Below are 13,011 nucleotides of genomic sequence, written 5' to 3'. Positions count from 1 at the left end.
AGTTTAGAAAGGTATTTTGGACAGGCATTGATCTGCATTTAAAGGACATTATGCAAACAGGTCTAAGGGCAGAAAAGGTGACCTTTAATTTGCTCAGTCCACCTACAGAAATAATTATCGTGGGGTTTGTTAAGCGCTTATTGCGTGCCAAGAGCTGGGACAGGTGTAACAACAATCAGAGCAGACCGGGTCCTGGTTCCACATGGGGCTCACGGGATAGGAAGAAGGGAGAGCAGGTTTTTAGTCTCCATTTAACAGATAAAAAATCCAAAGCACCAGAGGAGTTAAGTGACTTTGTCAAGGTCGCACAGTAGGCAACTGGCAGAGCAGGGATTAGAACCCAAATCTCCAGACTCCCAATGTTCTTTCTACTTGAACCCACTGCGTCTCTGAAGTGGTCTGTTTTTGGATAATCACCCGAAAGGAGATTTCTTTCTTTCCAAGGCTTCTGCTGCCACAGCCACAGAAGACAGCTGCCCGTAGTTTCTGAGACATGCTAAACCAGAAGCCCTGGTGTGAAATAATTAAAGAACGCAGGTTGCTCTCATGTCAGTAGCAGCACACTAGGTGAAAGAGAACTGGGAGGCAGGAAGATAAATGGGCAGTTCTCACTTGAGAAATATTGAACAGTACTCTCAGGTGTATCATTAATCAAAGCCCTGGGTGCATACTAGCCAGAATTTAATGCTCCCATGTGAAATGGGAACGAGAGCGGAAATTGCAGCATGAAAGATGTAGTTATACTTAAGGAAAATTTTCCGGAGAGTGAAGACTGTTTTCCCCTGGAAGAGAAGTTCCCCTGGAAGACTGTGGGATCACCCTGCCTGGATGTCTGTTAAAAAGCAGGTTCAGTTCTCATCTGATTGGATTAGTTCGGATAAGGCTCCGCTTGGAATTGGGGGGAGAGGCCAATCGATATTTCTGGCAATCTAACCTCGCTTCCGAGATGTTTAGAACTGCCCGGTGCATCTCAGAAGAGAGGTGAGACTGTAAGCTCCTTGAAAACTTTACTTTATACCTCCACTGTACTTTCCCAAGTCCTCACTCAGTAAGTGCTCAGCACGCAGAAAGTGTTTCAAGAGTACTATTGATTTTTGCAGTGGTCCCCATATCACAAAGGGTTTGACCTCCCAAATAGGGTTATGAATGACATTAAATCAAGACCTTAATTCAGTGTCCCACACACAGTAAATGCTTAATATCATTGCTTGATAAATCAGAGTTATAGATTAAAATGGTCAAGTTGCACAGAACATTGACTACGTCTAAGAGGTTCCTCATGTTTAAATCAATTGATGGTCTTTATTGAGTGCTTACTCTGTACTAAGTACTTGAGAGAGTACAACAGAGGAGGTAGAAATCCCCTGCCCACAGAGAGCTTAAAGGGGTGCAGATATTGTCATCAGATGACATTATTTGGCTTTTAGCTGAGGTCTCTTTAAAAATACATTTGTGCCTCTCTCTTTCAATTTCTAATGAACGTAGAAAAATTGTACGGGAAATATTAATTCAGCAGAATTAATGAATTCAGAATCTGCACTGAATGGCTGAGCAAATTGAAGAATTTGGGGAAATTTATGGATCTGTCATTTTCCTAGAGAGCCTTTAAACCATGTGTCTGTCCTAATGTCTGTCTGTCCGTCTGTCCATCTGTCTGTCCTAATGTCTGTCTGTCAGTCCGTCCATCTGTCCTAATGGCCATCTCTACGTCCATCTGTCCTAATGTCCATCTGTCTGTCCATTCTGTCTGTCTGTCCGTCCATCTGACCATCTGTCCTAATGCCCGTCTGTCTGTCCATCCGTCTGTCCTAATGTCCGTCCACCCGTCTGTCTGGGAAAAGCAAAGGGATGCTGTGTGATCTTGGGCAGATCAGTGCACTTCTCTGTGCCTCAGTTGCTTCATCTCTGGAGTGGAGGTTGAGACTGTGAGCCCCACATGGGACAGGGACTTTGTCCGACTCGATTTTCTTGTATCTACCCTAGTACTTAGGACAGTGCCTAGTACATAGTAAGCACTTAACAAATACCATCATTATCATTATTATTATAAATAAAATTACAGATACGTACACAGTAATCATAATAACAATGATTATAATCACAACATCATCAGTAATAATCACAAGAACACTTCAAGTGATAACCACTGCCACCTCACCTCGCCCTCTCCTCCCTCATCTCCCTTCTCTCCTTCTCCAGCCCAGCCCGCACCCTCCGCTCCTCTGCCACCGCTAACCTCTTCACTGGGCCTCGTTGTCGCCTGTCCCGCCGTTAACCCCTGGCCCATGTCTTTCCTCTGCCCTGGCATGCCCTCCCTCCACACATCCACCAAACTAGCTCTCTTCCCCCCTCCAAAGCCATACTGAGAGCTCACCTCCTCCAGGAGGCCTTCCCTGACTGAGCCCCCCCTTCCTCTGCTACTCCTCCCCTCCCCATCGCCCCCACTCCCTCTTTCTGCCCCACCCCCCCTCCCTGTCCCACAGCACTAGGGTACATATGTATATATCTATAATTCTATTGACTTGAATTAATACCTGTTTTACTTGTTCTGATAAGAATATATATCTCTAATTATATCTAGGTATATTAATGCTAATGATGCCTGCTTACTTGTTTTGATGTCTGTCTCCCCCCTTCTAAACTGTGACTCCACTTTGGGCAGGGATTGTCTCTCTCTGTTGCTGAATTGTACTTTCCAGGCGCTTAGTACAGTGCTCTGCACACAGTAAGAGCTCAATAAATATGATAGAATGAATGTATGAATAAAGGAGGTGGAGACATCAATACAAATAAATAAAACCCTTGTTGGGTAGGGATTGTCTCTGTCTGTCGCCAAATTGTACTTTCCAAGCTCTTAGTACAGTGCTCTGCACACAGTAAACGCTCAATAAATGTAGGAGATTTATTTCATGTGCAAATTTATTTGCAACTAAAAATATGAAATGCAAAGACTAGCAAAATAATGGCTATTATTATACCTTCTTTTCAGCTAGGTTCATCTGAACTAAATGAAGTGTAAAGCAATATTTAACTGTGACTCTGCTACCTTAGAAGTTTTCTGAATCTGGTTTCGGGAATGGGCATTTGGGGGAAAATAAGTTTCCTTATATAAAAATTTGGAAGAGGGTTTTTTTTTTTTAAATTGGAATTTGTTAAGTGCTATGTGCCAGGCACTGTACTAAGCACTAGGGTAGCTACAAGCTAATCAGGTTGAACACAGTCCCTGTTCTACATAGGGCTCATGGTCTTAATCCCCATCTTACAGATGAGGAAACTGAGGCCTGGAGAAGTGAAGTGGCTTGCCCTAGGAGACATGTGGCGGACCTGGGATTGGAACCCAGGTCCTTTTGAGTCCCAGGCCTGGGCTCTCCTTCACTTGGCCACGGTGGCTTCCACCTTCTGTGTGTGCTGTCACTGAACTAGAATTTGTAAACTGACCTTGGTCTTTGGTAGCACAGGGTTCCTGTCTACTCAATCAATCAATCAATCAATCGTATTTATTGAGCGCTTACTGTGTGCAGAGCACTGTACTAAGCGCTTGGGAAGTACAAGTTGGCAACACATAGAGACGGTCCCTACCCAACAGTGGGCTCACAGTCTAGAAGGGAGGGACAGAGAACAAAACAAAACATATTAACAAAATAAAATAAATAGAATAGATATGTACAAGTAAAATAAATAGAGTAATAAATACGTACAAACATATATACATATATACAGGAGCAATACCTCCCCTCAGCTGCCTTTCTGGCACTCTGCCTAGAAAAGACCCAGTGTGCTGTGGAATAAAGGACTCCAACAAAATGGCGACCAGAATTTTACCATCTAATTTGGTGGGATCCTGAATTATTGGACTATCTGCTAAAATACATTTACTACCACCGGTATTGATGACTGAAGCCGAAGTCATTGTTAATAATAATAATTGATAATTATGGTATTTGTTAAGTGCTTACTATGTGCCAGGCACTGTACTGAGCACTGGGGCAGAAACAAACTAATCAGTATGGACACAGTCCCTGTCCCACGTGGGGCTCACAGTCTTAATCCCCACTTTACAGATGAGGTAACTGAGGTGTAGAGAAGTGAAGTGACTTGCCCAAGGTTACCCAGCACGTAAGTGGCAGAGCCAGGATTAGAACCCATGACCTTCTGACTCCCAAGCCCATGCTCTAGCCATTATGCCATGCTGCTTCTTGTTCTTTACGCTTGATTTACTGTTGTCAGTATTTTGGCTTAAATTGATTCCTTCTACAACATTTTTGTCATAAACAGGAAGACAAACTGTCTTACCCGTGTGACAACTGGATTACAGAGAATTTCCAAAAAGGACTGGCTATTCACGAAACAATTTCTTGACCATTTATCAAGGAGATGATCTGGGAGAAAGGCTTGGCCCCAAATGCCACTTACCCTTCCTGCGTAGTGCAAAATTGTGAAGGTAAAGCCCTGCTCCTTTAGAGCAATATTTCCATTCCCATCTCTTCTGGCAGGATACACAACATTGCTGTTGCAGGTTTCCACCAGGGACTGGAGACGTTTTGGAAGGTTGGATTCCGCAGACCAAATCATTTGGCTTTCTTCATCCAAAACAGAGAGAAAACCCGATGGTTTCTGAAATGTGAAAGAGAAAAGAGTCAGAAGGACCTGGGTTGTAATCCTGGCTCCACCTCTTGCCTGCTGTGTGACCTTGGGCAAGTCATTTCACTTCTCTGGGCCTCAGTTACCTCATCTGGAAAATGGGGATTAAGACTGGGAGTCCCATATGGGACAGGAACTGTGTCCAACCTGATTAGCTTGTATCTTCTCCAGTGCTTAGAACAGTGCCTGGCACATAGTAAGCCCTTAACAAATACCTTAAAAAAAAAGAAAAAAAGTTATGAACCTATAATTCCTCTTCTCTGCTTCATACAGCCCACTGGTCTTCTTTTTCTTTATCTGCATCATCATCATTGTCATTATAAGCAATCACTTTAAAGGGTGATTTGGGTGAAAAGCCACCGTATTAAGGAATTGGGGAGGTTGTGGTCCAAGTGGTAAAGGAGAAAGAGTTTACAAACTGGGGCAGAAGGAGATCAAATACCAAGGAAAAAAATTACTCCAAAGACTACGTCAATAACTTATGATGAAATGTCCAAAGAGTAAAAAACAAAAAGCAACAACCTTCCCTGCCTGAGAATTGGGCTTGAGTTTTAGTAGTATCATCATCATCATCAATCGTATTTATTGAGCGCTTACTATGTGCAAAGCACTGTACTAAGCGCTTGGGAAGTACAAATTGGAAACATATAGAGACAGTCCCTACCCAACAGTGGGCTCACAGTCTAAAAGGGGGAGACAGAGAACAAAACCAAACATACTAACAAAATAAAATAAATAGAATAGATATGTACAAGTAAAATAAATAAATACATAAATAGAGTAATAAATATGTACAAACATATATACAGGTGCTGTGGGGAAGGGAAGGAGGTAAGATGGGGGGGATGGAGAGGGGGGCGAGGGGGAGAGGAAGGAAGGGGCTCAGTGTGGGAAGGCCTCCTGGAGGAGGTGAGCTCTCAGCAGGGCCTTGAAGGGAGGAAGAGAGCTAGCTTGGTGGATGGGCAGAGGGAGGGCATTCCAGGCCCGGGGGATGACGTGGGCTGGGGGTCGATGGCGGAACAGGCGAGAGCGAGGTACGGTGAGGAGATTAGTATAAGTAGCACCAGTAGTAGTAGAGTAATAATAGCTACACGGTCAATCAATCATATTTATCAAGGGCTTACTGTGTGCGGAGCACGGTACTAAACACTTAGGAGAGTACAATATAACAATCTAACAAAGACATTCCCGGCCTACAACAAGCACTGTATGCTAAGGGTGTGAAAATACACTTATTAGTGCTTGATTTGTAGTTGCTCAGTATACAACAGGCACTTGGAAGAGTGCTCATATGTTGCCGGATTTGTACTTCCCAAGCACTTAGTACAGTGCTCTGCACACAGTAAGCGCTCAATAATACAACTGAATGAATAAATGCTCAACCCATAGGAAGCTGAGAAACAATGTTGCCTAGTGGACAGAGTATGTCCCCAGTCCTCACGGAACTAAAACTCTAACAAAAACAGATGTAGAAATATTCACCATCAGTGGAATCAAAATAAATACAAGTGAATGCTCAATTGGATAATAAAAATAATAACAAAATGATATTTGTTCATTCATTCATTCAATCAATCATATTTATTGAGCGCTTACTGTGTGCAGAGCACTGTACTAAGCGCTTGGGAAGTACAAACTGGCAACATATAGAGACTGTCCCTACCCAACAGTGGGCTCACAGTCTAGAAGGGGGAGACAGTTAAGCGCTTACTATTTGTCAGGCACTGTTCTAAGCACTGGGGTAGATAAAAGCTAATCACGTTTGACACAATCCCTGTCCCAAGTGGGGCTCACAGTCTTAATCCCCATTTTACAGACGAGGGAACTGAGGCCCAGAGAAGTGAAGTGACTGGCCTAAGATCACACAGCAGGCAAATAGAGTCAGGATTAGAACCCAGGTCCTTCTGACTCCCAGGCATGTGCTCCATCCACTAGGCCATGCTCTTTCCTCCACATACATTTATACACTTCCCAAGTGCTTAGTACAGCACTCTGCACACAGTAAGTGCCCAATATATACATTTGAATGAATATACATGTATACACAAGGGCTGAGCTCTGCACACAGTAAGCACTGAAGAAACACTATTGAATGACTGATTGATTGAATCTGGGAAGAAATAAATAATACATAAGTGTGAGAGGTGGCCGAAGGGTTGATAAAATTCCAGGCGGGGATGATTCTTCGGAGAAGGGAAGGATTGAAAAAATTCCAGGCGGGGATGATTCTTCGGAGAAGGCTTTGTTGGAGGAGGAGGTGTGATTTGAAGAGGACTTTAGGGATGGGGAGGGTTGAAACCTGATGGATTTGAGGGGAGGCTCTGGGGACAAGGTGAGCAAGGGTTTGCAGGAGGATGTGCTGGGAAGTGAAGACTGCACACAGGGGGGTGGCCGATAAGAAGAAGCGGCATGGCCTAGCCCAGAGCATGGGCTTGGGAGCCAGAAGGGCCTGGGTTCTAGTCCCGGTTCTGCCGCTTGTCTGCTGGGTGACCTGGGCCAGTCCTTCACTTCAGTGGGCCTCAGTTACCTCATCTATAAAATGGGGATTAAGGCTAAGATTAAAAAGTAAAGTCCGGAAAGGGGAGACCTGTGCTGGGGAAGGTTTGGGGCAGATGAGCTGGACAGCCATGTGGATTGAAGTGAAAAGGCCCCAGTGGAGAAGTCAGTCAGTCAATCATATTTACTGAGTGTGCAGAGGACTGTAGTAAGCACTTGGGAGAGTACCACATAACAATATAATAGATGCAGTGTGGCCTAGAGGAATGAATATGGGCTGGGAGTCAAAGGACCTGGGTTCTAATCCCAGCTCTGCCTCTTACCTGCTGAGTGATCTTGGGCGAGTCACCTAACTTCTCAGAGCCTCAGTTTCCTGGCTAGTACAACGGGGTAAGAGATTTGTGTTCCTCCCTCTCACACTGTGAGCCCCATATGGTACAAGGACTATGCCTTGCTGCTTAAAAGACCTGTCTATTTCAGTTTTTTATTCTCAGGTGTTAGCCTGCTCTTCACCATGTTCCATGACTTCATGTCTCATCTCATGTTTAAACTGGAGTGAAATTAATTTTGCCAAGTTGCTTCTTTGTGAGCATCAGCTTCTCTTTCAAATGGCTGTACTTTTATGATTAAGACAAAGGCAAAGATACAGTACAGCTGAGCTAACTTTGGCTTCTATCTGATCCTCACCACTTTTTAGAACACTTTCCGGTTGTAAAGGTTTCAGATCTTGCCCTGGATTTATAAATGTGCCGTCTCTTAGAGTTTGGAGGAAATTCAAAATAATTTATCAAGTCCAAAAAAGTTCACAGATTGAAAGTTACGGCTTCCAAGCAAAAAAAATAAAAAATCCAGAACAGTATTTCCAAAAATAGAATGAGGGCTTCTATTAAATGAAACATCAAATGAATGCTATAGGTGATAGACAGTGGAATTTCTGGAAATGTAAAAGGAAGGACTAAAATACATCAAATAAGGCCAACAGCCCCTCCACTAGACTATAAACTCCTTGAGGGCAGGGATCATGTCTACAACTCTGTTATACTGTGCTCTCCCAAGTATATTCATATCTGTCTCCCCATCTAGGCTGTGAGCTCATTGTGGGCAGGGAATGTATCTGTTTGTTGTTGTATTGTACTCCCCGAAGCGCTTAGTACAGTGCTTTGCACACAGTATGTGGTCAATATATCAGACTGAATGAATGAACGCTTGGTTCAGTGCTCTGCACACAGTAGGCACTCAATAAATAGCATTCACCATGTCTTCTAGACTATGAGCCCACTGTTGGGTAGGGACCGTCTCTATATGTTGCACCGTCTCTATATGTTGCCAACTTGTACTTCCCAAGAGCTTAGTACGGTGCTCTGCACATAGTAAGCGCTCAATAAATACGATTGAATGAATGAATGAATTCACCACCACCACTCCTATCATCCTCACCCTTTTCACTAATCATCATCATCATCATCACTCATAATGTTTGAGAACTTAATATGCACAGAACACTGTCCTAGGGGCCTGAGAGCATATAATAAAAATAGAAAAACGAGCTCTGTGTGGCAGGGAGAATTCCTTCTAACACGTATGTTCTTCACCATGGGAATTGAGTTCAGTGTATGAAATTTTAGTCTCACCTAAAATGAACCTTCATAAATACACTTGAAGAGAAACCCACCATAATTTAAAATAGAAACAGAACCTCGGCTGTAAGAAAATGCAATAAAATCCCACTCAACAGAATTTAAAAAGCAGCGCTAGAGAAGTCCAAAATTTGAGGGCCAGAAAAAGCAGCCACAAAACCGTGAAAATGTATCTCGAGTTAAAAAATTCAAAATTGGTGACAGTGGAACAAGGTAATTAAAGCAAATTAGTCACACTTCAATCCAACAGAAACGGAACCTAATTAAGATTCTGTAAAACGACTGAAGTAAAAACCGGTATCCAATAGATAAGGGCCTTCCAGGACACACAGCTTTTATCTGTCAATCAATCAATGGTATTTACTGGGTGCACAGCATCTTGTGAGAATGCAATACAATAGAGCTGGTAGACACAAGTAGGTTGGGGAAACAACATGGTCTAGTGGCTGGGAGTCCAAGGACCTGAGTTCAAGGCTCGGCTCTGTCATTTGCCTACTTATTACCTTGGACAAGTCACTTAACTTCTTTGGGCTTCAACTGCCCCAGATGGAAAATGGGGATTAAATTTGGCAAACCCCTTGGGTTCCATGAACAGGGAATAATAATGATGATGATGACTGACAATAAAAATATTTTTAATTGTTGTCTTGGTTAAGCGCTTGCCTTGCGAATCACTGGACTAGACATGAGATCATTTAGGTCGGACAGGGATGTGGTTATTTTGGAAGTGTTTATCAACACTTCTCAAATAAGGAAACTGAGAGGCAAAACATTCATTCAACTGTATGTATTGACTGCTTACTGTGTGTACAGCACCGTACTAAGCACCTGGGAGAGTACAAGCAGACACATTTCCTGCCCAAAATGAGCTTACAGTCTAGAAGCATCTAAGTGGTTTTCCTAATGCCACATTATGATCGCTGGCACTCACTCTGTTTTCTGTTCATCGTGTTCAAGGAGCTTTGCTTTCAATCAATTCTTCTGACCTTCAACCACAAACACAAAGGCATCTGTAATAACGCCCTTTTCTTCCCATGGATTCTTTTTGACCCCTAAGCTTTGGACCTAAAGAGTTAGGATTTAGGTCAAAAGACATCATTCAACTTGCAGCTGAAGCTGTACATCTTTCTGAGATGAACTCATATTTCTTTGTGCTCATTCAGTTAACTGGCATTAGCCCAACCTCTTTGGGGGAAAACCATCTTGCCCAGCAACAGATTTTGAAATATAATGAAGGCAGTATTTTAGAGTTTTCAAAAAGCTACCTGAAATACCTAACTAGTGTTAAAGAAAGCATTTGGTCTTCAATATTTTTAATGGTATTTGTTAGGCTAATTCTATGTGCCTGGCATTATACTAAGCTCTGGGGTAGACACAAGTTGATCAGGTTGAACATAGTCCACATCCCACATGGCGCTCAGAGCCTTAATCCCCATTTTTTTACATATGAGGAAACTGAGGCATAGAGAGGTTGAGTGACTTACCCAAGGTCACACAGAGGACAAGTTGGTAGAACAGAGATTAGAAGCCAGATCCTTCTGACTCCTAGGCCTGGGTTCTACCCATTAGACCACATGACTTCTCTTCCTGTTTTGAAATAAACAAGGCACGAAACATATACATTGGTGTGACATGGATCGGAAGAATACCTGGAAGAAAAAATCCAAAGCCGCTGTCTGGTTACTAGGAGAATATGCTGTTTCCATGGAAACCCCCTCTTGTACACATTCTGTTTGTTCTTGTAGAAAAAGCACTTCATTGATATACTGGTGTATCTTCTCATTGGTCATGTTAACACAGAGCTGTGTAAAAGAAAAAAACAGTCACACAGTAATTAGATGGCCCAGGACTCATTTCTAACAACGCACAGAAAAGAACTTGATACAGTCTAGCTCTAAAATGACTCTTGCATACAACTCAGACTCAGCACTGGAAAATCAAAATAATGCTTCTAGCTAAGTTGAATAGTTTCTTTTTATTCCATTTTGAAGATTTTAGCGTTATTCATTAGGATACAATATAAATCCAGTTGCATTTTGAAATATAGAATTAGCATGATCATTGGAACGACTAGATTCTAAAGATGTTCCTTTTTTTCAATCAATGGTATTTATTGAGCACTTACTGCATGCAGAACACTGCACCAACTCTACAACAGAGTTGGTAGATAGGACCCCTACCAACAGAGAGCTCACAATACCTAGAGGAGGAGACAGACATTGAAATAGATGACTGTGTGTAAGGATACGCATGTAAGTGCTGTGGGGCTGAAAGTGGAGTGAATATCCATTTGCCTAAACAGTACAGATCCAAGTGCACAGGACACACAGAAGGGAGACGGAGAAATGAAAACTTAGACAGGAAGGTCTCTTTTAATAAGTCTTGGAAAGTGATTTAAAAAAACAGGATAGGAAGAACATCGATTCTTTTGAAATGTGGTGTTGGAGAAGGCTTTTGCCAATACCATGGACTGCCTGAAAAACAAACAAATGGATTTTGGAGCAAATTCAGCCCAAGTGGTCTTTGGAAGGCCATGACTCGACTTAGATTATCGTATTTTGGACACATCATCAGGAAGACTAATTCTCTGGAGAAGACACTAAGGCTAGAAAATGTCCAGGTAAAATGTGGAAGAGGCTGACCAGAGGCTAGATGGATAGAAACCATAACAATGATAATGGAAGAATCATTAGCAAGGTTACAGATTATGGCAGAAGACAGGCCGTTCTGGAGAAAATATATCCGTAGACCCGCTATTGGAAACGACGTGCGGCGTTTTATAAAAGTGATGATAGTTGAAAGTGGGGAGTGTGGTGGTCTGTTGTATTTGAAGGGGGAAGGAGTTCCACGCCAGAGGCAAGGGGTCAATGGTGATGAGATTGAGAGTTGTAAACAACAGGTAAATTGAATAAAGACTGCCAGCAGTCTTAATGGAGGGGCTGTGCAACTTTGGCATTTTTAGAACAATCCACCCATATCAATCAATCGTATTTATTGAGCGCTTACTGTGTGCACAGCACTGTACTAAGCACTTGGGAAGTACAAGTTGGCAACATATAGAGACAGTCCCTACCCAACAGTGGGCTCACAGTCTAGAAGGGGGAGACAGACAACAAAACCAACCATCTTAACAAAATAAAATCAATGGAATAGATACCCATATCATTCTGTGGACCTTTGGAATTTCTAGAAGGCATTTGCCAGTTTATAAAAAACAAATCTACTGCAAATGGAGGGCAGTGATGTGGCTTGGGGGAAAGAGCATAGGAATGAGGAGAATGTGCTCCAACCCAGCTCTGACCTTGGGTAAATCACTTAGTTTCTCTGTGCCTCAGTTTCGTCATCTGTGAAATGGGGATTAAATACTTTCTCCCTCCCCTTTAGACTGTGAGCCCCATGTGGAACAGGGGCTGTGTCTGATCTGACTGTACCATACCACCAGTAAATGATTAATAAATCTTCTAGACTGTAAAATCCTTGTGGGAACAGAACATGTCTACCAACTCTGTTCTATTTTATTCTCCCAAATGCTTACTACAGTGTTCAATAAATTTATTAGATTGATCAAAGCACCACACATTATTAGGAGGCAAGCGGTATGGATTCAGAAGGGGCTGGGTTCTAATCCCAACTCCACCACTCGTCTGCTGTGTGACCTTGGGCAAGTCACTCACTTCTCTGGGCCTCAGCTACCTCATCTGCAAAATGGGGATTAAGACCCTGTACCCCATGTGGGACACGGACCATGTCCAACTGGTTAGCTTGTAATAATAATAATAATAATAGCATTTATTAAGTGCTTACTATGTGCAAAGCACTGGGGAGGTTACAAGGTGATCAGGTTGTCCCACAGGGGGCTCACAATCTTAATCCCCATTTTACAGGTGAGGTAACTGAGGCCCAGAAGTTAAGCGACTTGCCCAAAGTCACACAGCTGCCAATTGGCGGAGCCGGGATTTGAACCCATGACCTCTGACTCCAAAGCCCATGCTCTTTCCACTGAACCACGCTGCTTCTCTACCCCAGTGCTTAGTACACTGACTGGCCCATAGTAAGTGCTTAACAACTACCATAAAAAAGTCCTCCCCAAAATTGGCTACAAATCTTGAACATTATTAATTGGTAGCCTGTTGATTTTAAGGGCATTTATTGAATAACTGGAATAACAATAATTGATGGTGTTTATTAAGCACTTCCTATTTCCTAGCACTGGGCTTAATACAAGATCAACAAATCA

General features: G+C 42.7%; 1 protein-coding gene across 2 annotated transcripts in view; it reads right to left on the bottom strand.

The window, feature by feature from the left end:
* Positions 1 to 13,011, bottom strand: part of MYO16 (myosin XVI) — a 212,923-nt gene that overhangs the window by 84,333 nt on the left and 115,579 nt on the right. For both annotated transcript variants that reach the window (XM_038762138.1, XM_038762139.1), the window contains exons 22-23: positions 10,424 to 10,576; positions 4,414 to 4,614 (exon numbers count right to left, since the gene is read on the bottom strand). In XM_038762138.1, the coding sequence (XP_038618066.1) occupies positions 4,414 to 4,614; positions 10,424 to 10,576 (354 nt within the window). The remainder of the gene's footprint in view (positions 1 to 4,413; positions 4,615 to 10,423; positions 10,577 to 13,011) is intronic.

This window comes from Tachyglossus aculeatus, chromosome 20 (assembly GCF_015852505.1).
Source record: "Tachyglossus aculeatus isolate mTacAcu1 chromosome 20, mTacAcu1.pri, whole genome shotgun sequence".
NCBI lineage: Eukaryota > Metazoa > Chordata > Mammalia > Monotremata > Tachyglossidae > Tachyglossus > Tachyglossus aculeatus.
This window is presented reverse-complemented; position numbering and strand designations above follow the sequence as displayed.